This window comes from Corythoichthys intestinalis, chromosome 12 (genome assembly GCF_030265065.1).
Source record: "Corythoichthys intestinalis isolate RoL2023-P3 chromosome 12, ASM3026506v1, whole genome shotgun sequence".
Taxonomy (NCBI): Eukaryota; Metazoa; Chordata; class Actinopteri; order Syngnathiformes; family Syngnathidae; genus Corythoichthys; species Corythoichthys intestinalis.
The window spans coordinates 52,231,357-52,256,782 of NC_080406.1; the positions used below are offsets into that span (position 1 = coordinate 52,231,357).

Here is a 25,426-nt window from a genome sequence, read left to right on the forward strand (position 1 = left end):
GTTTCATTTATTTATTTTTTTAATTGCAAAAAATGCTGACATACTCACTATAAATTTGCCAGAAAATTAGGTTATATGATTATGGAACTATTGAACTATCATTATTAACTTAAATATGTTGTCAGTTTTCCCTTCATAGAGTAAGTCATAGAGTAAGGTAGAGTAAGGTAAGGTAAGGTAGAGTGCCCCTTCAGTGTGTTGGTATCCAATCCATTCCACTTGTTCATGTAGAGAATGCCCACATCTCCGCGTTTTCCCTGTGACATTGCTAGCAGTCGATACTACCTTATTTTTTTGCAGTCGGTCTCTGCGCACGTTATACATTCGTTGTTTTGCGGTCAAAAGTTACATCCCAGCACTATAATAACGCTGCTACTTAGCTGCTAGTTGGTAGTTTGCCTGAAATGCACTGTGAAGGTCCTAATAAGGTCCTAATAGAGTTAAGAGTGCACTCTTCTCACAACTATCTCTGGGGTTACTTCCCTTTGGCTGTGTTTCTCACTTTATGCATAGATGAGTACAAAAGCTGAGCTCATTCACATATGATTATCATCAGTGGATAATCATAATAATACACTAATAATAATCAGTCCACCACCTTTATTGTCCCGCTGGAGTCAGTCCGACCCCCACGCCGACACACACATAATCAGTACAGGCCAAAGGTTTGGACACACCCTCTCATTTGTACGTTTTGCTCTGATTACTTTTTGCACTCTTGCCATTCTCATGATGAGCTTCAAGATACGAAGTCACATAGAATGTATTTTTACTTCAAAGGTATGCCTTTTTAGTGTTGATTGGAGTTATTGCTTTATCATTGGGGTTGGGACCTTCATTTGTGTTGCATTGACTGAGGTGTGTCAAAGCTTTTGGCATGTACTCTACTGTATATATGCATTTATGTAAATGTTATTTTTCTGAAAAATGTCCTGGTGAGGAAAATACAGTTATAATGTTTGGATATATGTTTGTGTGCATGTGAGTAAGGCATATTAGCATGACCCAGATATTTATATCTTATATTTTTATATTTAGTCACGATATACAAACTATTAGAGGTCTCATACGTTGTGAAGCCAGCTTCCAAATGACAGTGTACAATGGACCGGTAAACAGGGAACTAAGGTGTCAGTCGAGGGACAAAACACACTCATTGGCCTGATTTGTAAGTAATTTAAAACTCGCCATTGACACTTCATGGTGTATTTCAATCACTACTTTACGTAATTAAAGACGCTGTGGAAGCACGGCAGGGAGCCAATGTGACGTCACCGCTCGCCGACGTCAACAATGGCGAGCGATAAGTTTATTTTTTGAATGAAAATTTTACAAATTTTATTAATACGAAAACATTAAGAGGGGTTTTAATTAGGGCTGTTAAACGATTAAAATTTTTAATCAAGTTAATCACAGCTTAAAATTAATCGTAATTAGTCGCTATTCAAACCATCTCTAAAATATGCCATATTTTTCTGTAAATTACATGTATTCTGTAAATTAAATGAACATTACTACTGTATTTGATTATTATTACAAGATGACAAGATGTCATTAACATTCTTTCTGTTAAAGGGATCCAGATAGAAAGGCTTGTAGTTCTTAAAAGATAAATGTTAGTACAAGTGTTTTACGAAATTTCTGGGTTCGCAGTGAGTCAGTAACACACACACACACACACTTTTGTGAAATATACGATGTTTAATGTAGGAAAAGGAAGAAAACAAACACAATAACACTAGCGCTAGATATAGATTGTCACGTCTAAGATCCCCGCGGTACTGTTAAAGAACACAAGATATTCCTTTGAGTATAGCAATCAAAACCCTTACCGTTAGTGATGTGCTCCTCGGGTCGAATCCCTGAAGTGTGTGCCGAGTAATGTAGATGAGTGGTTCATGAACGGCGAGCCGATGCGCGTGTTGACGACTTACGTGGTGACGTTTGTTGCCCCGCGAAGCGGGTGTACCACGTGACTGATTCAGGAAATGATTCGCGAGCAGGTGTACCAGGTGGCTGATTCAGGAAATCATTCGCGAGCGGGTGTACCACGTGACTGATTCAGGATCTGATTCGCTTGGCTTGATTGGAGTTCGAAATAAAAGCGGGCAAGAAACGCTATGGATTCCCCTTCACTTTTCATGTTTTCGGGTCCCTTATTGCGCTATTTGGCATTCGATTCGACGAGCTTCTTTTTTGCGATGGAACCAGCAGGAAAGAGATTTTCCACTGTTTGGGAGCACTTTGAGCTGATCTCACCTCAGAAGGTAATGCACTGCAATTAATTACTATTTAACAGATTCCATGAAAGAAAATGTGAGAACACATAAAATTCACATTTTTCTTTTCCGAATACTTACGTGAAGTGTCTGGTGTGTTCCAAGGTGCTTAGTTATAATAATAACACCTCAACTATGCTAAGGCACTATAGGGTCTTGCATGGCAACGAGGAGACCAACAAGGTTGAACCCGGCTCAGGTAGGCCATTTAAATTCATAGTCCCACACTACACTGTGTGCATTATTTTTGTCTTGTTTTATAACTCTGACATGTAATTTAATATAGCTGAGAAGGTTGACTTGGCTGAGCTGTTGGTTGATATGGTAATTGAGGATTCTCAGCCGTTTTCCTTGGTGGACGGCAGTGGATTCAAAAAGCTTATGAAAGCTTTAGCTCCTTCCTACGTTCTACTTACACGGCAGGTATGAATGTCACTACATGAAGCACTATATTATAGGATTAACCATTTCAATACTTTTCAATTCCATAAATCGTACTTTTTTAGACTTTGAAAGCCATGGTGGAAAAAAGGTACAAGGAAACCAAGGATAAAGCTAAAGCATCTGCATGTAGTTTGACATCAGATATGTGGACGTCCATCAATACTGATGCCTATCTAGCTGTGACACGTCATTTCATTGATGAAACCACATCCCTCCAATCAGTTGTACTGGGGGTGCAACATTTCCCTGAGGCACACACTGCAGCAAACATGGCTTTTATGAAAACTTCGCTAATGTCAGAGTGGGGTATCAGTGAAAAAGTGACATGTCTAGTGACTGATGGAGCAGCAAATATGGGAGCTTGTGCCAGAGAGCTTCATATGCGTCACACTATTTGTGTGGCACATACGCTAAATCTTTTGGTGAAAAAAGCTCTTGACCAATGTCCTGAATTGTTCCACATCCGGGCAAACTGTCGAAAGATAGTTGGTTATTTTAAGAGCAGCACTACAGCAAAGGTAAGCTCCTTACTTGTCATATGTAACATATTTTATGTTTTGCTATTTATTAATTTGACACTTGATTTTAATGTAGGAGAGACTAACTCAGATGCAAGTTCAAATGGGCCTTCCGGTGCTTAAACTTCTTCAGGAGGTTGAAAGAAGGTGGAACAGCACTTATCTCATGCTTCAGCGTGTCTACACTTTGAGAGAGCCTGTCGGAGCAGCTTTGGCTGGTCTACGCACTGATCTGACACCAATGTCTGCTGAACAGTACAGAATTATTGCTGACTGTTTGAAAGTATTGGAGCCATTTAACTATGCCACAATTGAGCTGTCTGAGGAGAAGAAGGTTTCGGGGTCAAAGGTAATTCCGCTGTTGTCGATGTTGCATCACTCTCTGGAGGAAGAAGAGATTCGACAGCTTCAAACTCCAGAGAGCACATCCATGGTTGAGTTTCTGCAAAGACAACTAAGAGAGAAGCTGAACCAACTCCAGTCTATGAGCATTATGTTTCTGGCTACTCTGCTTGACCCAAGGTTTAACTAGGCTTCTTCAGTCCCAGTAAAGCAGCAGAGGCAGAAAAAAGGCTCACGATGGATTGCGCAGCTATCATGAGTCGCACAGCCTCATCTACTTCATCATCATCATTATCATCACCGTCGTCATCATCATCATCATCAGAACCTTCCCAGTCTGTTGGAGGTATTTAATATTTCCTAATTGTTCTAATATTAAATAATAATTACTAACATCTGTATCTTTCCTAGGAAGCAAACTGTGGCATCATTTTGATGCCTCAGTCCATCAAGCAAGAACCACAAATGTCACGGCAAATGCAACAGATGAGGTGCAAAAGTATCTGGGCGCACCAAACATCCCCAGAGTTGAAAGTCCCCTTCAGTACTGGGAATCACAGAAATATACACTTCCAACTTTATACAAACTTGCTGTATCATATCTATGCACCCCTGCTTCATCAGTACCATGTGAAAGTTTTTTTCAAAAGCAGGTGAAATTCTCTGCAAAAAAAGAAACCGCCTGAGTCCAAAAACTTTGGAAAAAATATTGTTTCTAAATAAAAATGAATAAGCACATTTTGCCTCATTTCACATTTTCACTTGTTTCATATGCACAAACATAGACAAAGTAACACAGAATAATTCATATTAAACTTAAAATATGTATTTTCTTTGTAATCAGAGCATGATTTACACACCCATTTTATTTCATGCACCAAGCATGTTATACATTTTTCTGTCCACATGATGGCGTAGTCGAGGTAATCAATCCACTTGAAGCCCCTAGGTGTCTGTGTGACGTATTTCCCTGCAGGGCTTCACTGCTTCATGGGGCTTCATTTTGCCATCACTACTTACCGTTTGATAAGCGGGCGGAGAGACGACACCCTCGGTGGAGTTTACAGTGGAATACAGGCTAGGCGACCATATGAACATTCACAGCTCTAATGACTAACTGGAGGGAAAAACTCCCCATCTTATATAGTGGTACATCACGTGAGGTCAGAGATGTCAGTCCCTTATGACGAGCTACTCGCCCCTTGTTACAAGAGATTGTCAGTCCCTTATCTCAATGAGGACGCGCTACTCGCCCCTTGTTACACGTGTCTTTGTAATCACGCATCACAGAGGTGCCAAAGTGGCAAAACTCTAATACGGTTAGGCCTACTAAGGTTACGGTCATCTTAATTCAATCCGGGGCATATTTAAATAAAATGTTTAATCCATCATTCCACCCCTTGACCCGGATTGAATCCACCATCCCTCTAATTAATCAATAATGGACACCTTAAGCTTGGAAATGTTAGACCTGTGTTCCTCAATCGCTAAAAGACAATGGTTTCAGAACGAGCTGGGCCCAGCTCCCCCACTGCGCAGCCGTAAGCATTATTCCCTGTTAGCATCTGCTAAAGCAGATTAATAGTCTACTCAGCTATCTTATCCTTCTTCTGAGGCCCTTAGCAACGTAACACTGTGCATCCCCACACCGCACATCGGCTTCTCCTGTCCAGTCCCGTTCCCCCATTTGCACTGGCGGCACAAGGCCGCACATGCAAGGGACTGATGCCGGGTAATCGTGACTGTGCCTGCCTTAGGTTGTCCCGGGTTTAGGGGGTGGGATCTTACCCGTCGTGGGCTATCCAGCCTTCCATACCCGCCTGTTATAGTCAGGAGTCGTGCCGGGTAATCCTGACTGTGCCTGCCTTAGGTTGTCCCAGGTAGGGATCTTACCCGTCATAGGCTATCCAGCCTCCCATACCCACGTGAGGACGACTTTTTCTTCTTTTTTTTCCTGTTATAAGGCCCCTCTGCATAATCAAGAAGCCATAGTCTAAACCATCATTATTTATGAAGCCATAGTCTAAAGCATCATTATTGGGGTGCTGCAAGGGATTTCAGTAGCGGGAATGCTGGGCACAGCACCACCGAGAACCCTAGGAAAAGAGTGCAATTTATAAGTCTGGTTATTCCAAGCGAAAAAGCTCACATTATCTATACAACCCGAAACCGGTGTGTTAAGCAACTGTGGATGTGGTTTCATAGTGGCTACGCAAATGGAGCAGGGTCCTATTTGATATAGCAAGTCTCAAGGTTTTTCGGCTACAGATGGCGATCTTACCACCCTTAGGAATCTGTCCTCCTGTAGTTTTATATCTAAAACCTGTCAATGCATTAGAACGGCATTTCCGATGGGATCATCTCCCCTATATATGGAGCAGGGGGAAGTGATGTCAACCCTGCAGCCTCCCTCTGGCAGGACACGTCCCCCATCGCCAGAAACCGCAATGAGCTCCCCAGAAAGTCGGCATCGCCAGAAACGGTAATGGACTTCCCAGAGAGTCGACGTTCTTCCTCCACCATGAAGAGAGGGCACAGAGGATGGTGGCCCAGGATCCGACACCACCTTCGATGCGGAGGAATGCAGTGCCGCTGCGATCTTCCCGCAGGCGTTCCAATCCACCGCCTCCACATCACACCATCAATCACCAGGCTGAAAAACGAAAACAGAACAAAACGCTTCGGAATGGACAAAGATTGGGCGCTCCGAAGTTTGTCCATTCCGATGATCCATTCCACCGAATAAATAGCTTTTGGCAATTGTCCAATTGAAAAGGGGGAGTTGAACCTGCACCTCATTCACATTCCCTTGCTAAATGTGGTGCGATTTTATATTGATTAATTATGGGGATGGTGGATTCAATCCAGGTCAAGGGGTGGAATGATTGATAAAACATTTTATTTAAATATGCCCAGGATTGAATTAGCATGACCGTAACCTTAGTAACCGTATTAGAGCTTTGCCACTTTGGCACCTCTGTGATGCGTGATTACAAAGACACGTGTAACAAGGGGCGAGTAGCGCAATTGTGCTATATAAATAAATTTGCCTTGCCTTGCCTTGCCTTTCACTAAATGATACTGGGGCGACTTAACTGTTCCGCCCAAATTCGTTACGGGAAGTTGGGCAACCATGACTGTCGGTGGTGGCTGCAAATGGTTTACAGTATGTTTTGCGTTGTGTTCAAATAGGCGTATTAAGAAAAAGATTTTCTCCTGTGAGAAATCGGATAGTATCTAAATGATACTGTAGCAACTTAACTGTTCCGCCCATATGCATGATGGGAAGATGGGCAGTCATGACTGTCGGTGGCAACTGCAAATGATATAGAGTACGATCTGCGTTGTGTTCGATTTGGCGTGTTGAGAAAAAGATCGTCTCCTGTCATTCTTCCCCATGTCGTTCGCCACAGTACTTATACAGTGGGGCAAATAAGTATTTGGTCAACCACTAATTGTGCAAGTTCTCCCACTTGAAAATATTAGAGACGCCTGTAATTGTCAACATGGGTAAACCTCAACCATGAGAGACAGAATGTGAAAAAAAAAACAGAAAATCACATTGTTTGATTTTTAAGGAATTTATTTGCAAATCATGGTGGAAAATAAGTATTTGGTCTATAACAAAAGTTCATCTCAATACTTTGTTATGTACCCTTTGTTGGCAAAAACGGAGGCCAAACGTTTTCTGTAACTTTTCACAAGCTTTTCACACTCTGTTGCTGGTATTTTGGCCCATTCCTCCATGCAGATCTCCTCTAGAGCAGTGATGTTTTGGGGCTGCCGTTGGGCAACACAACTCCCTCCTCACCCCGTAGCGTCAAAATGATAACACGAATGGCGCATTGTGTTCCTATCAGTAACACAATGCGCCGCCAGGGACTCAAATCCTTCACTGCCAGACGTGTCCCCCTGCTGAAGAAAGTACACGTCCAGGCCCGTCTGCAGTTTGCTAGAGAGCATCTGGATTATCCAGAAGAGGACTGGGAGAATGTGTTATGGTCAGATGAACCCAAAATAGAACTTTTTGGTAGAAACACAGGTTCTCTTGTTTGGAGAAAAAAGAATACTGAATTGCACCATACCCACTGTGAAGCATGGGGGTGGAAACATCATGCTTTGGGGCTGTTTTTCTGCAAAGGGACCAGGACGACTGATCTGTGTAAAGGAAAGAATGAATGGGGCAATGTATCGAGAGATTTTGAGTGAAAATCTCCTTCATCAGCAAGAGCATTGAAGATGAGACGTGGCTAGGTCTTTCAGCATGGCAATGATCCCAAACACACAGCCAGGGCAACAAAGGAGTGGCTTCGTAAGGAGCATTTCAAGGTCCTGGAGTGGCCCAGCCAGTCTCCAGGTCTCAACCCCATAGAAAATCTGCGGAGGGAGTTGAAAGTCCGTGTTGCTCAACAACAGTCCCAAAACATCACTGCTCTAGTGGAGATCTGCATGGAGGAATGAAAATGAAATTCCAGCAACAGTGTGTGAAAAGCTTGTGAAGAGTTCCAGAAAACGTTTGGCCTCCACCACTGCCAACAAAGGGTACATAACAAAGTATTGAGATGAACTTTCGGTATCGACCAAATACTTATTTTCCACCACGATTTGCAAATAAATGCTTTAAAAATCAAACAATGTGATTTTCTGTTTTTTTTCCCCCACATTCTGTCTCTCATGGTTGAGGTTTACCCATGTTGACAATTACAGGCCTCTCTAATATTTTCAGGTGGGAGAACTTGCACAATTAGTGGTTGACTTAATACTTATTTGCCCCACTGTATTTGTTGTGAAAGAGTTGCCAAAGCTTAAGCCAATAAAATGAGCGGTCCAATGAACGCCTGGGTCCATTCGCATTTCTCTGCCTTTTCACTCTCAAAGTGCTAAAACGGCATCATGGTAAACTGTTTGAGGCGACGGGTGAACGGGTCATTCCGTGCATGCGTTAATTGCTTCAAATGTTGTAGCACGACTAATTTAAAAAATTAATTACCGCCCGTTAACGTGATAAATTTGACAGCACTAGTTTTCATATAATATTACTATAACTTATACTAACATATATCTTTTAAAAACTATAAGTCTTATTATTCTTGGATCCTTTTAACAGAAAGAATGTTAATGCCATCTTGTGGATGTATTGTTATAATAAACAAATACATTACTTATGTACAGTGTGTTGAATGAATATATCCGTCTTGTCTTATCTTTCCATTCCAACAATAATTTACATAAAAATACGGCATGTTTTAGAGATGGTTTGAATTGCAATTAATTACGATTAATTAATTTTTAAGGTGTAATTTAACTCGATTAAAAATTATAATCGTTTGACAGCCCTCAAATATATATTTATATATTATCAGTCTTTGTTAGCTGTTTGTGAAGTCTTGTATGTGCTTGTATGCTATGTTCACTTACCCTGTGTACTCCTGGGGGTTAAGCCCCCCCTGTTCCTAAAACCTAATGACGTCCCTGGTTCAAATGTCTTATTTAGTTTGATCATTATGTGAATTTAGTAGATTAAATTAACCTAATTTGCGTGACAAAAGTCTTCTGGTTTAAATGCTACGAATGCTAACGTATTTACAATTTAATAGCAAATCGCTCACACTTAACCCCACAAACCGTAGCTGTAAACTTAATTACAAATGCATACACAAACATACAGTATATTAGCTGAAACAACTTACAACCTTATGTGGGCCAAACCAGAGCAAACCCTTTATCCATGTCAGACGAATCTGGTCCTCATTCATATAGCCCAGCCAGACCCAACGCTGCCACCAGAGGCTAGTGCATCCTCCATCATTAAACAAAATGCAATACTTTTGGACGTTTGGATAGTAATTTAGGGGTACTTAAAGGGTTAATTCCGACTTACGCGGAAATTCGTTTTCCTTCACCAGTGTAGGAACGGAACTCGTTCGTAACCTCAGGACTACATGTAAGCCATTCATTGAAGGTGCGTCTTATACTGCGGTGGCCTAATAGTGTGGAAAATACGGTACTCAACAGAATATTTCATATAAAAATGTATTCTTGAAAAAAATGCCCGTTCAGATATCAAAACACTGTAAGGGGAGATAAATGACAAAGAGGGAATTGTTTCGTCGTGACAAGGGATATTTGTTGAAATATAATAAATCATTAAAAGCATTTCCTTTGTGCGTGGTGACAAACTGTAGTGTGGAGTAAAAGCCCTGCCCATATCCTGCCCGCCAACCCTCAGCAGAGCAGCGATCCTTCCTTTCAGCCGGGCAGGTCCGAGGTGACGCCATGGCCTTCTACACGTCAAGGATTTTTTCTTGGCTGCTTCTCATCACCATCGGCTTTGTCCTTTTCGCTCTATGTGAAGAGCATTTGAAATTGAACAGGTGTGTTTTTTTTTTTGTTTTTGTTTGAAAAAAAAATTGGGAGGCATTTTTTTTTGGTTTCAGAGGCTAATCAGGGCTGAAAGCACTTTGGAAGCAGGATTGACTGTGTAATGATTTTAGTGATATAGATAATTACTGTCATGTTAAGTGCAGTATGGACTCTGAAAAAACAAATATACTGTGTGTGTGTGTGTATGTATATATATATATATATATATATATATATATATATATATATATATATATATATATATATATATATATATATATATATATATATATATATATATTATATATAAACACACGTATGATGAGTTGAATTAGTGATGCTATGTAATTCCCGTGCCTGTTGTATTGTGATGACATTATTTAAATTGTGTTGTAACGACTCAAGAGATATTTGACTGGTCGTGTTAGCTTATACTTATTATATTGTAGACTATTACCTGGCTTATGTTATTTTGAAATAATTTTCTTGTGAACTATTGTCTTGGGACAAGGGGCAGATACTGTATAATATGATCAGTTTTCTTTCTGCTCCTTTCAATTTTATACGTGTAACATGTTTTTTTTAAAGTGAACCATGGATAGAAAGATTTGCAGTTCTTAAACCTTTCTTTTTTTAGGCTCCCTACGAATCGGCCTCGAGCCCCGGGCCCCATCAACAGATATTGAAGTCAGGTTATATGTGTATGTATATATATATATTAGGGCTGTCAAACGGGCGGTAATTAATTTTTTAAATTTAAATAAAATATTTGACGAAATTAACGCATGCATGGAATGACCCATTGATGCGTTGCCTCAAACAGTTTACAATTACGCCGTTTTAGCATATTAAGACCGAAAAGGCAGAGAAATGCAAGTGGACACAGGCGTTCATTGGACTGCGCCTTTTATTGGCATAAGCTTTGGCAAATCTATTGTGGCGAACGACGTGGGGAAGAATAAATGGAGACGATCTTTTTCTTGACACGCTTAATTGAGCACAACACAGAACATACTGTATACAATTTGCAGCCACCACTAACAGTCATGGTTGCCCAACTTCCCATCATGCATTTGGGCATAGCAGGGGACGATCTTTTTCTTAACACGCTTAATTGAATGCAACTCAGAACATACTGTATACAATTTGCAGCCACCACTGACAGTCATGGTTGCCCAACTTCCCATCATGCATTTGGGCGGAACAGTTAAGTTGCTACAGTATCATTTAGTGAAAGCACAACAAAAATAATATTCCTATCTCTCAAAAAATAATGTTCACAAAAAGAAAAGCGCTCAATGCAAAGAGAACTGGGATTCCCAATCAAGCCCTTGGCTTGATTTCTTAAGTAATTTAAAACTCGCCAGTGACACCTTGTGGTGCATTTCAATCACTAAAGACACTTTGGAAGAACAGTTGTGAAGTCACCGCTCAGCGAGGTCAACAATGGCGAGTTACTAGTTTATTTTTGGATTGAAAATTTTACAAATTTTATTAAAACGAAAACATTAAGAGGGGTTTTAATATAAAATTAGTAAATTACTATAACTTGTACTAACATTTATCTATAAGAACTACAAATCTTTCTATCCGTAACGGAAAGAATGTTAATATTAATACCATCTTGTGGATTTATTGTTATAATAAACAAATACAGTACTTATGTACAGTATGTTGAATGTTAATGTCCGTCTTGTCTTATCTTTCCATTCCAACAATAATTTACAGAAAAATGTGGCATATTTTAGAGATGGTTTGAATTGGGATTAATTACGATTAATTTTTAAGCTGTGATTAACTCGATTAAAAACTTTAATCGTTTGACAGCCCTAATAAATAAAAAAATATATATATATATATATATATATATATACGTATATATAGTATATATACGTATATACAGTGGGGAGAACAAGTATTTGATACACTGCCTATTTTGCTGGTTTTCCCACTTGCAAAGCATGTAGAGGTCTGTAATTTGTATCATAAATTCTCTTCAACTGTGAGGGACGGAATCTAATACAAAAAAACAGAAAATCACGTTGTATGATTTTTAAATAATGAATTTGCATTTAATTGCATGAAATAAGTCATTGATACGTCACAAAAAACAAACTTAATATTTGGTACAGAAACCTTAGTTTGCTATTACAGATACCAAACGTTTCCTGTAGTCGTTGACAAGGTTTGCACACTCTGCAGCAGGGATTTTGGCCCACTCCTCCATGCAGATCTTCTCCAGAGCCTTCAGGTTTCGGGCTGCTGCCGGGCAACACGGACTTTCAGCTCCCTCCATAGATTTTCTATGGGGTTCAGATCTGGTGACTGGCTAGGCCACTCCAGGACATTGAGATGCTTCTTACGAAGCCACTCTTTAGTTGCCTTAGCTGTGTGCTTTGGGTCGTTGTCATGCTGGAAGACCCGTCTTCAGGGCTCTCACTGAAGGAAGGAGGTTGTCAGCCAAGATCTGGCGATACATAGCCCCATCCATGCTCCCCCCAATACGGTGCAGTCGTCCTGTACCCTTGGCAGAGAAGCATCCCCCAAAAAATGTTTCCTCCTCCATGTTTCACGCTTTGGATGGTGTTCTTGGGGTTGTACTCATCCTTCTTTTTCCTCCAAACACGACGAGCCGAGTTTGGATTAAATTTTGGTCTCATCCGACCACATGACATTCTTCCATTGCTCCTCTGGATCATCCAGATGGTCAGTGGCAAACTTCAGACGTGTCTGGACATGCACTGGCTTCAGCAGCGGGACCTTGAATGCGCTGTAGGATTTGAATCCATGACGGCGTAATGTGTTTCCAATGGTTTTCTTCGAGACTGTGGTTCCAGCTCTCTTCAGGTCATTGACCAGGTCCTGCCGTGTAGTTCTGGGCTGATCCCTCACCTTCCTCATGATCAGTGATGCCCCACGAGGTGAGATCTTGCATGTAGCCCCAGAATGAGGCAGATTGACCGTCAACTTGAACTTCTTCCATTTTCTAATAATCGTTCCAACAGTTGTTACCTTCTCACCAAGCTGCTTGCTTATTTTCCTGTAGCCCATCCCAGCCTTGTGCAGGTCTATTATTTTATCCCTGATGTTCTAACACAGCTCTTTGGTCTTGGCCATTGTGGAGAGGTTGGAGTTTGTTTGTCTGAGCATGTGAACAGGTGTGTATAATACAGGTAACAAGTTCAAACAGTTGCAGTTACTTCCGGTTGTGAGTGGAGAACAGGAGGGGTTCTTAACTAAGAGCCGAAATATTTACTAGCATACCTGTTAAGTTGTAGAAATTGCAAATAGGGAGATTTCTGTTTGCCAACCCTGATGACGCGCGCGCGCGCGACAATCACTAAGACAAAATGCAACCATTTTTTTTCAAGTTCATTTTGGTCACAACACTTGTGTAAAAATTAACTACACTGTCAAAGAACCTCGTTTTGGTGGCATCAGAGATAGTCTTCAACTTGCTCCATGTATTGTCTGGCATCATGTGATACTGCTATGTTGCCTGTGTCATGCCAGTTCTCCTTGTTCCTGTAATCAACATCCAGGATATCCTCAGCTTTCCTGATCACATCCATTTGCACAAATTTGGACATCAGCTTCCTAAGCAGCCTCTTCATCTCATCAACCATCACTCCAATTAGGGTTTCGTCAGACTAAATCAGCAAGATTAAAAACATTAATTACATCATTTAGAAAATTAATCATATTTGTTTTTAAAAGTATCTTTGTCATGGCAGTTTTTTAATTGAATTGTAACCTAGAATTGAAACTTTATATTTTTTGTTTCAGCACAGAAATAATGATATAATGTAATAAAGTGTATAGTATACACTTTAGCTTTAGCATAATAGCGAATCTAAATGATTAAACTTCAAGTAAGTAACGATATGCTTTCTCACTTGAATTCATATATTGTGGGGGTAGGACCGCAGTGGTTTAATATTCCATGATGTTTGATCCACGAAAACACAGTAAAGCAGCGACTTCTTCCTCATCGTTCTCCCATCATTAGCTCTAATGCTATTAGCATTAGGCTAGTTTGCTATCGCTGGCAGGTAAGACTTACGGCAATTACGTTGACGAACGTCGTTTTTCCCGAATACTGGAGGCCGACCAGGGTCAGCTCCATCTCCTCCTTCCAAAATAAAGACTTGAACCAGTCTAAAAGCCGGTTTATTAGTGCCAGCATCTTGAGAAGTCGGTGGTGCTTCGCCTCTTCCCTCCCTGTCAGATGATTGGTTGGGCTTTTCCAGCTCTGAAGGGGAGTGAGGGCAGGGAAGTCGGAGACGGCCAGGCTATTCGTTGTTGGTCACTTTCCGAATCGGGCCGAATTGTATCGTTACAAAACGGTGACAAACAAAAACATTAAAAAAAAAAAAATTTGACATTTTTGGAAAATCGGGAGATTTGGCTTTCTAATCGTGAGGCGTGAGCATTGGGGTCAAAATCGGGAGTCTCCCGACCAAATCGTGAAACTTAACAGGTATGTACTAGTTGGCAATGTATCAAATACTTATTTCATGCAGTTAAATGCAAATTTATTATTTAAAAATTATACAATGTGATTTTCTGGATTTTTGTATCAGATTCCGTCCCTCACAGTTGAAGAGAACTTATGATGCAAATTACAGACCTCTACATGGCTTGCAAGTGGGAAAACCAGCAAAATCGGCAGTGTATCAAATACTTGTTCTCCCCACTGTATATATACACTGTATATGTGTGTGTGTGTGTGTGTTTTTTTTTTTTTTTTTTTTTTTTTAATTGCACGTGAATTTTATTGCTGATACTGATAAGTCAAACTCCGCCAATGACTCTATTATCTTTAACCCTCGCTAAATCCTGATTTTTATTTTATTTTATTTTTTTGACATGGAACCTGCAGATGCATGTGTTGACTTGCGTCCATCAATTTTTTTGGAAATTCCAAAAATCTGAATTAAAGTCTCAAAATCATGCAATTCTAAATGTATCAAATATGATACAATTGACTATAAAGGGAAAATAAATGGTTGCTTTTTCATTTCATGCAAAGCTATCATTAAGAAACAAGACAAATACAAATAGTGCATTTCTCTATATATAATGTACTGCCCCATGGTAGAAGAATCACCACAATGACTGCTGAGTTGCAAAAAAAATTTTTGGACAATGTTTTTCTCTTCCAATGCAGCTGGGCCAATTTCGGTGTGAATTTTGAAACCATCATCTCAAAATGGCATCGTAAGGAAAACGCCACCAGTTCCATTGTTTTAAATGTCACAGACTTTACCAAACCGGTGACCTCAACACCCGTCACAGTCCTCAAGCACACGACAAAAAACAGCCCCACGCGTACCGTCGCCCCTGAGACCTCCATGCCCATCCTCTCCCCAAAAAACTTCTCCAAACTTCCTGTGTGGGATTTCGAAGACGTGTACAACCAGGATGCTGCGCCCGTAACGAGAGTAAGTCGGCGCCATGACAGGAAAGAAATGGAATCCCTAAACTTGAGGTTCTCTTCTTCACCTCTAGGGGTGCAAACAAACTCTGAGAAATTCCAAAGATGAGAGCTTCAAGAAAGCTTTCCTTCCCAACATACGCTTATACCTGCACAAAGATAACATCAACGTGAGCGAATGGAACAGACTCTCCCATTTTAACAATCCTTTTGGCTTCATGGGATTCTATCACAATGGTAAGTGAACCTATGTTATTTCGTATACCGTATTTTGTGGACTATAAGTCGCTTTGGAGTAGGGCTACAGCTCTCAAATATTTTAGTAATTGAGCACTGAAAATTCCATCGAGTAATCAGATATATATATATATATATTTTTTTTTTTTTTTTTTTAAGGCAAAGTGCAATTATATGTATACATTAGAAAACAAAACATTTGACCTAATATTGAACCATTTTTAGACAATGTCTTTATTTTAGATGTACATTTTTACAAACAGCCAACAATTGCGTCTCAGATGTGACTGGGAAAAAAAAGTACTTTCACTCAGAAAATTTAAGATCTTACATAACACACATCAGTTAAAAGTTAAGAGGTTTTCCCACATGTTTCAATTGAATTTCAATTTGTGTCAAGCTGTTTTTAAGTTCTAGTTAAGTTTCAAGTTTACATCTAAAAAGTCGTGATGAGGATTTTTGAGTTTTTGCAGTGTCTAAAATAAATCTATGATACCTGCTGAATTTGAGCACATAGGCACTAGTGCTACTTTGTGTTTTATCTGTCATTGACTACCAAGCTAAAATTGACAGTTAGCATTATTATGTTTTTATTTTATACCCTCATCACTCTACAGTGCTATGTTTTTACAGATTAAATAAAGCCTGTTTGAAAGACAGTAGTCATAATGAATAGAATAGCCCTTCGCAGGGCTAATGTTATGTTTGCAAGGTACAGTAACGTTAATCTTATTAGCGCTACGTTAACTTAATTTTACCTTGTCCCGAGTATTGCCCAAAAAGGCTAACACACTTCTCCCTGGTGCAGCAACAAAAGCCTGCAGCACATTGGGCTGGCGTGATGCGAAAAATAAACTAATTCACAAAATCAGCTGACTCCGCAGTCCTTCTGCATATGATACTAATGGCTGTATTGTGAAGATGGTTAGCTGACATCACATTCGCATTCCTCCTCAATCCAGGAAGTCACTCATTTTGATGATGCAGGATTAAAAAAATTGAATAAATAAATCGATCACTTCCACACACATTCAAGCGTTCCATTTCATTCAGGAGCATAAAATACCGCGTGAAATATGAAATAAACGTGCTTTTTGCTGTCATAAAGGTCTGTGCTGAGTGGCCATCACACACTATAATGTAACTGGTCACGTTAGCATAGTATTTGCATGAGCATTATCATAAACTCAAGCGTGGCGAGCGTCCTCTTTTTTTTTTTACATACAGTTTGTGCCATCCAGTCCAATTGACAATGATGTACTGTTTTCCTACTAAGGGTGTGTTATCATCATCAAGCTGACATTGTAGACGCAACAATATGTGCTTGTCTGTCAAGGTTAATTCTAAATTGTTTTATTTTTATTTTTAATTTATTTTGGGACTATAACATTTCCATTTTTACAGAGAGGTCGAGAAGGATATTCGTTGCCGAAAACAAAACTTTTAAAAATATTTATCGACGAAAACTAGACACATTTTGAAATGTGGCTAAGACTAATACATATTTTCATCCATAACACCAAGAAAAAAATTAAAAGGACTGCCAAAAACAACACCGAGTCGCACCGGAGTATAAAAATAAAGTGCGACTTATACACCGGAAAATACGGTACATACCCTCCGTGCGATTTTGTCTGACAGCTACCAAAATGATAAACAGAATTTAGAAGCTTGTTGCTGACTTGTGATACTTTGTCTTCATTTTTATTCAGATGTGATGTCCTCAGTTAAATTAATCCCAGAGCCAAAGGAGCCTCTGCTCTCCCCACAGGCAGGCAGCAATGGTTGCATCCACTGTGCTGTGGTCGGCAATGCCGGCATCCTAAATGGTTCCAAAATGGGGAAAGAAATCGACGCACACGATTACATATTTCGGTAATACCTTGTTTTGGGTCTTTAAATTAAAGCATGGGTTGAGTGACAAGGTAATTCAGCGAATTTAGTAGAATTTGCACTGAGGATCAAGTTACGGTGAGGGTGTCCATTGTTGTCCCAGTCAAATCGTCAGCAGTGCTCTTTGTGTTTGATGATCCGTGAGTTTCAGGATGTTTTAAATAAATATTGCTCAAGGAGTGCACACACTATACCACCCATTGGCAGATAAATGCCCGTAGACAAAGCTGTTTGTCTACATCTGCTGTCTAAGTGAAGGTAACTTTTGAAGCAGCGTCTAGCACAAATGTTAATATACTCGTTAGCTGCCATAATGGCGATAGACGTCCAGTACATTTGAACTGGGAAAGGCTATGAGTGAATGGTAACATAACAAATTTAAGTTAATTATGACTTAACACTGCACAGTTCTGTTTTATGTTGAATGATTTGCATCTTGACAGAACAAAGAAAACTAAGTGCTCAAACCAACCAATCCTACATGAAAAGTGTGTCATTGTTGACACACCCGTTGATGAATACAATCTATGATATAATATAATGCATATTTTACTGTAAATATGATATTAGCGGGTTCAAACTGATGAAAAAAAAGATAGCATTCTGCTATTTTATTTCGTTCACTACTTTTCATAAGGATCACCTGAGTCCAAGGGCATAGGTTTGCATAAGGACGGTAGGGACATAACAATACCAACTTTTCATGATGCTCAAATTGTCCCCACCAACTTTTAAGCAGCTTTATTTGCATTATCTAATGAATTCAGTTATATAGACAATTTAGATTGTCTTCCCATATGTTGTAGGATAGAGTACACCTTACCATTATGAAGTGAATTATTTTCATTATATTCCGACTTACATTCATCCCTTTTCACTTGCTGAACGGGCTGATCCATCTTACCCTGAAACAAACGTTTGATTGGCTGATGATTCGACCACCACCACTCCCTACCCCCGGCCACACACACACATACACTCACACAGTCCCAACAGATTCATGTTGACAACATGCCGCCTCCTCCGCCCCTTCAAACAGGAGGGATATTGGAAGTTTTTTTTCAGCCAGTAGCAGGCACTGTAAGTAATATAAAAAGACGTCAGTGTTGTGGAGGTAGGCGAAACACCACTAATTTTGCCACTAAAAGTCCGACCTGCATCAGAGTTAGCATAACATTAAACTGTGTGAACTTGATAACCTGCAAAACTACCACGGTCAGGCCAGCTTCCACAAGGAACAGCAAAGTCAAGCTAGCTGTCCCTCATTTGGATCATGTTTTGCATTATGTGCATAACAGTAATGCAACAAGGTGGTTTCAGAGTGCAAGTCCCTTCATTATAAAAAAAAAATACAGGGAGCCATAGACTTCATAATGTATTGAATAGGGGGCCTGTATAGTTGGCGAGGCCGTCAAAGCTGATCGAGTGGAATCACAGCCAAAGAGCTTTTTCTTAGAAAATTCTTGTGAATAAATTCTTAAATCCCCGAATTCTTTATAGATATGGACGTAAAACAGTCTCAATTCTTGGTTAAAAGTAAAAAGACCGTGCAGCTAGCATTTATTTTACGTAAATAATTTCAAAGTAAAATGCTAGTCTGTTAGTGAATGTAGCTAGCGACCGCATTATGTAAACAGAGCTTTTCCGGTGAAAATTCTTGTGAAAAAATGCTTAAATCCCCGAATTCTTTATAGATATGGACATAAAACAGTCTCGATTCTTGGTTATAAGCAAAAAAAAATGTGCAGTTAGCATTTATTTTATGTAAATATGTCGAAGTACAGTGCTAGTCTGTTAGTGAATGTTGCTAGTGGCCGCCTTATGTAAACAGAGCTTTTCCGGTGAAAATTCGTGTGAATAAATGCTTAAATCCCCGAATTCTTTATACATATGGACGTAAAACAGTCTTGATTCTTGGTTAAAAGCAAAAACCTGTGCAGTTAGCATTTATTTTACATAAATTTTGCGAACAATGATGCCATTGCAGTAGCGGCTAATCTCTCCCATTGATTTTTTTTCACAACGTTTCATAATGCATGCATGATACGAAAAATATAATAATTACCTTGAATCCTCGAACAAATCACTCCTCAGACAATCCTTCCTGTTTGTATACAGTACAGCTTTCACACTTTTTCAACAGAAATCAGGCGTTAGATCACTGCGTGCGTGTTTGTGAATAGCTCCTCTTGATGTGGGTGGCCCCCTACTTAAATGTGAGGCGCAGTGCATGACCAAACTGACCCGTCAATACCATTATGAAGTCTATGGGGGAGCTATCTCTGAATGGGTCGACTTCAGGGGGAGAATGACATGAAAAAAAATCAGAAATGAAATCACATCATAATTTCATGAGAGTACTTTGGTTCAATTCTCTGGGTACTCTAGTATGCCTCAGATGTCGATCAATTCTTGGATATCTCAGATTTTTTTTGGCATTCATTTTTTCTCAAATCACTCGTATATTACAATAATTTTGTGAGTCAAGGGGTGCTCCAGTGTCCCCATTCTTGGATAGCTCCCTTTTTTTGTTTTTTTTAATAAAGGGACTTGCACTTCACAATGTGGCTTTAGTAGTTTTTGAAAACAGGTTTGAATCAAACGTTGTATCCCCTGAACTAATGCACATAAAAAGTTAGTATAAGTCCATGCAGATTTATTTTGCATTGATCAGTCAGCCTATCAATTAACTACAGTGGTAAGAAAAAAAGTATCTGAACCTTTTGGAATTTCTCACATTTCTGCAGAAAATCCCCATCAAATATGATCTGATCTTTGTCAAAATCACAGATGAAAATACAGTGTCTGCTTTAACCAAAACCACCCAAACATTTATGTTTTCATATTATAATAAGGATAGCATTCAAACAATGACAGAAGGGGAAAATAAGTAAGTGAACCCTCTTCCTAAGGAGACTTAAAGGGCAATTGAAACCAATTTTTACCAAACACTTTAAGTCTGGTGTGTGCCCAATCACTGATGGTTGGTTTAAAGCTGCCCTGCCCACTATAAAACACACACCTTGTAAGAATTGTCTTAATGAGAAGCATTGTCTGATGTGCATTATGGCTCGGTCAAACGAGCTGTCTGAAGACCTGCGATCAAGGATTGTTGATTTCTATAAAGCTGGGAAAGGATACAAAACCATCTCTGAAAGTCTGGATGTTCATTAATCGACGGTTAGAGAAGTTGTCTGCAAATGGAGAGAGTTTGGTACTGTTGCTTCTCTCCAATGGAGTGGCTGTCCACCAAAGATGACGCCAAGAGTTCAGCGCAGAATACTTAGGTTAAAAAAAAAAAAACTAGTGTCTGCTAAAGACTTACAAAAATCACTGGCACAGTCCAATATCTCTGTCCACACATCAACTATATGTAAAACTATGGCTAAGAATGGTGTTCATGGGAGGACTCCACGAAGGAAGCCACTGCAGCCCAAAAAAAAAAAAAAAAACATTGTTGCTCGTTTAATGTTGCCAAAAAGGAACTTGGACACTCACCAGAAGTTTTGGAAAAATATTCTGTGGACTGATGAAACAAAAGTTGAATTGTTTGGGAGTAACACATAACGTCATGTGTGGAGGAAAAATGGAACAGCTCACCAACATCATCACCTCACCTTGGTTTCAATTGCTTTTTAATTCTCCTTAGGCAAAGGGCTCATTTACTTATATTTCCCCCTTCTGTCATTGTTTGCTTACTATCGTCATGAAAATATTAAAACCAATAAATGTTGGGTGGTTTTAGTTCAAGCACACACTGTTTTTTCATCTGTGTGATTCTGACAAAGATCAGCTCACGTGATGGTGATTTTATGCAGCAATGTGAGAAATTCCAAAAGGTTCAGATACTTTAACATACAACTGTAGGTTCATATTTGTGAGAAATGTAGCCCTGACCCACGTTAAATAATCAGTTTAATCTGTTCTTATTAATGTCCCATCCCCAGCAAAAAGTTTACATGCAGTTTATGCTGTTATACCATCCCTACCAATGTTGAGACCAAATCTACGCCCTTGACTGCGTCAATAATGTGGCTCAGTCTGAACAAGCCCAGATCCAATTAGGACAATTGCTAAAAATAATGTGAAGAGGCAGCCTTAAAAATCAGATTTGAGGAGAAACACAGCTTGATTTTCCAACCATTTGAATTTTCCTTAATGCCATTGAGGTTTTTAAACACCTTTGGGTGCGTTTGTGTCAGAATGAACGGCGCCGTCACTGAGGGATACGAAGAGGACGTGGGGAATAGAACGTCCGTGTATGTCCACACGGCACATTCCATCACCATGTCATTGTATTTGTTCAAAAAATACGGCTACAAGTCTGCGCCCCATGATGAGGTAGGTCCACATTCAACTTTTTTTTTTTTTTTAATTATTATTTTACACCATAGTTAGTCACTCATGCAACTCCATTCATGCAGGGCATCAAATATGTAATGATTCCAGAGGGAATGAGGGACTTCCAGTGGCTCCAAGGACTCCTTAGAGGAGAAAGGGTGTCACGGGGCCCTTACCATAACCAAAGGTTAAGATTCATTCATTTTCTTGACCCATGAATAGAAGAGTACAACTCAGTGGTGTTGTGTACTTTTTTTTTTTTTTTTGTGCAGCGGGAATACTGTTTTTGCAGCTGGGATACTGTTTACACTTTACACACTAACTCCTTCACCCTACAACACCACATTTACAACTACGGAAATCTTAAGTGCCTGTGACAGCATCAAAAACAAATCTTAAATAGCATTATTATGAGAATTAGAATCATATTTTGAGACATTTCGACAATTTGACAAGCGCAGATGACGAGAAATTAGTCTTTTAATCTGCCGTTTAGCCCTGCCTGTCATTATAGCGCTCTAGCGTCCTCAGCTGGGGGATGACGTCGGCAGGGTCACAATTTCATCTGATTTAGAATTCAGCCCATTTAGAGAGAATTGTTCAGAACGAGGAAGATTGCGACAGAGAGCAGCAAAATGTCATTGTTTCAATATTTTTACAAGATATTCTTTTTATCGAAGTATTTTTCCCTAATTGCTAAATAAATGATATTGAACAGTTTTGTGCTGAATGGAACTAGAAATATTCAAAATGCATGTATTCAGTACGACATGGCAATATTAGTCCATAATGGTCAAAACTGTCGACTTCTTGCACCTCCACGATATTTTATGCCACCGGAGTTTGTCCAGCTTTTGTCATTTCCCTACCCCGGCTTTGGAGAGCGTAAACAAACCAGGAGGCGTGACAGCTAGCCGACATGCTAACCCGATCCGAGCGGCGTTTTCAAGTCATATTTCATTTCCCTACCCCGGCTTCGGAGAGCGTAAACAAACCAGGAGGCGTGACAGCTAGCCAACATGCTAACCCAAGCCGATCGGCGTTTTCAAGATTCTCCCCTTTCGAAGCGAAGAATCACACAAAACTACCCCGGATCATATTGTCTTCACCGATCGGCAACCTCCGCCCCCAGCGGCGAGCAAGTTACAGCTCGCCATTCCCCTGCTGCGGGCAGGAGAGTTCGTTTGCTGGGGAAGCAGCCTGAGAATGAACGCCGGACAAACCAACCGACGTCGGAGCGGGGCGCTGCTCGTAGCCAAGCTGAAGAAAGCGCATTATCAGTGGGCATGCAAATAGGACCAAGTGGGCTGGATCGGCCATCCAAACCAGCAGACGTCGGAGCGGGGCGCTGCTTGTAGCCAAGCTGAAGAAAGCGCATTCTCGGTGGGCATGCAAATAGGACCAAGCGAGCTGGATTGGCCATCCAAACCAGCAGACGTCGGAGTGGGGCGCTGCTCGTAGCCAAGCCGAGGAAAGCGCATTCTCGCCGGGCACGCCTTTTTCGTAGGCCGAGTGGCCTTCTTGGTGGACAGGGAGTATTTTCACTCACAAAATGCAAGCCATCTCGATATTAAAACGTGTGCCATGATCCCAGTATTTGACATAATATAAAACACACCTCACAATGGTCCCACAGTTGTCGGATTTGTTTTGGCCATTATCCGCCATGAATGGGAAATTTCTGAAACCCCAAAAGGCTTACACGCCTCTCCCTGGTGCAGCAACAAAAGCCTGCAGCACATTGCACTGGCGTGATGCAAAAAAATAAACAAAATAATCCACAAAATAGGCTGAATCCGCAGTCGTTTTGCATACGGTAGTATTGGCTGTATACTGAAGATGATTCAGTCACATTCTGAATCGCTGACGTCACATTCGCCGTCTTCGTCAATCCAGGAAGTCACTCATTTTCATGGCGCGGGATTCAAAAAATTGTATAAAATATATCGTTCGCTTCTACACACATCCAAGCAGTCCATTTCATTCAGGAGCATGAAATACTGTGTGAAATATGAAATAAACATGCTTTTTGCTGTCATAGGCACTTTAAAGTAAGGCTTTATACTCTACTACTGCGTAGGCAATGCATTTGCAAATTTGATTCTTATTCGAATTTTTGTGGTTAGCACGTCGGTCTCACAGTTCTGAGATCAAGTATTCAATCCCGCTGTGTGGACTCTGTATGCTCTCCCTGCGCTTAGCGTTTTGGCATATGTGCGCAACGACTTTTGGCAGCATCACACGATTCTCAAAAACATTTTACAGCTTATCAAAGTATTTAATCAAACATTGGCAGCACAGCTGTCTGATGTGTAAACTAACATTTTTTCATATATGGTTAGGGCAATGTTGACAGTAGACAGACGAACAGCTGAAAGTGTCAATTACAAGAGTGTAACTTTGAGTCAAACTCTGCGGGGGTTGAGATCGGAATAAAATAAAATACAACAGAATGGAACCTTCAGCATTTTGACTTGTGAGTGGTGCACGGGACTGGAGCCCTTGCAATATCCTACCTCCCATTTTCTTTCGCTCCTAAACCAACTATTTCAAATTGTTGCGTGTGCTGCTCTCTTCACTATACCACTGTGAATGCATAACACAGGAGTTCATGCAGTGCCAGCCCTCAGCATAAGCAAACTAAGCAGTAGCCTAGGGCAATATTTTGTGGAGGGGGAGCCAAATTGCTTTGAGAGACAAAAACTACTCATGCTATGCTTCCCGAACGTTTTCTAAATCAGTAAGTACATTTCAATAGGCTACATACTGTAAAAAAAAAAATATATATATATATATATACACTCACCGGCCACTTTATTAGGTACACCTGTCAAACTGCTCGTTAACACTTAATTTCTAATCAGCCAATCACATGGCGGCAACTCAGCGCATTTAGACATGTAGACATGGTTTAAGACACTCTCCTGCAGTTCAAACCGAGCATCAGTATGGGGAAGAAAGGTGATTTGAGTGACTTTGAACATGGCATGGTTGTTGGTGCCAGAAGGGCTGGTCTGAGTATTTCAGAAACTGCTGATCTACTGGAATTTTCACGCACAACCATCTCTAGGGTTTACAGAGAATGGTCCAAAAAAGAAAAAATATCCAGTGAGCGGCAGTTCTGTGGGCGGAAATGCCTTGTTGATGCCAGACGTCAGAGGAGAATGGCCAGACTGGTTCGAGTTGATAGAAAGGCAAGAGTGACTCAAATAACCACCTGTTACAACCAAGGTAGGCAGAAGAGCATCTCTGAACGCACAATACGTCGAACTTTGAGGCAGATGGGCTACAGCAGCAGAAGACCATGCTGGGTGCCACTCTTTTCAGCTAAGAACAGGAAACTGAGGCTACAATTTGCACAAGCGCATCGAAATTGGACGATAGAAGATTGGAAAAACGTTGCCTGGTCTGATGAGTCTCGATTTCTGCTGCGTCATTCGAATGGTAGGGTCAGAATTTGGTGTCAACAACATGAAAGCATGGATCCATCCTGCCTTGTATCAACGGTTCAGGCTGGTGGTGGTGGTATAATGGTGTGGGGAATATTTTCTTTGCACTCATTGGGCCCTTGG

At 40.3% G+C, this 25,426-nt stretch overlaps 1 protein-coding gene and 1 long non-coding RNA gene across 12 annotated transcripts in view; one reads left to right on the plus strand and one right to left on the minus strand.

Annotated features, from left to right (window-relative positions):
* The window catches only part of LOC130927032 (alpha-N-acetylgalactosaminide alpha-2,6-sialyltransferase 1-like), a 47,044-nt gene that overhangs the window by 7,766 nt on the left and 13,852 nt on the right, over window positions 1-25,426 (plus strand). For 6 of the 11 annotated variants that reach the window (XM_057852515.1, XM_057852504.1, XM_057852505.1 and 3 more), the window contains 6 exons: window positions 9,769-9,957; window positions 15,117-15,390; window positions 15,458-15,620; window positions 17,333-17,495; window positions 21,716-21,854; window positions 21,938-22,041. In XM_057852515.1, coding sequence (XP_057708498.1) covers window positions 9,860-9,957; window positions 15,117-15,390; window positions 15,458-15,620; window positions 17,333-17,495; window positions 21,716-21,854; window positions 21,938-22,041 — 941 coding nt within the window. In that variant the 5' untranslated portion in view covers window positions 9,769-9,859. Of the gene's footprint in view, window positions 1-9,768; window positions 9,958-10,583; window positions 10,648-15,116; window positions 15,391-15,457; window positions 15,621-17,332; window positions 17,496-21,715; window positions 21,855-21,937; window positions 22,042-25,426 lie in introns of those variants that run through there. The other 5 variants (XM_057852513.1, XM_057852510.1, XM_057852512.1 and 2 more) reach the window with 5 other exon arrangements.
* Window positions 9,352-25,426, minus strand: part of LOC130927036 (uncharacterized) — a 35,298-nt gene continuing 19,223 nt past the window's right edge. The window contains exon 10 of the long non-coding RNA XR_009066340.1: window positions 9,352-9,928. This is a non-coding gene — a long non-coding RNA (uncharacterized LOC130927036). The remainder of the gene's footprint in view (window positions 9,929-25,426) is intronic.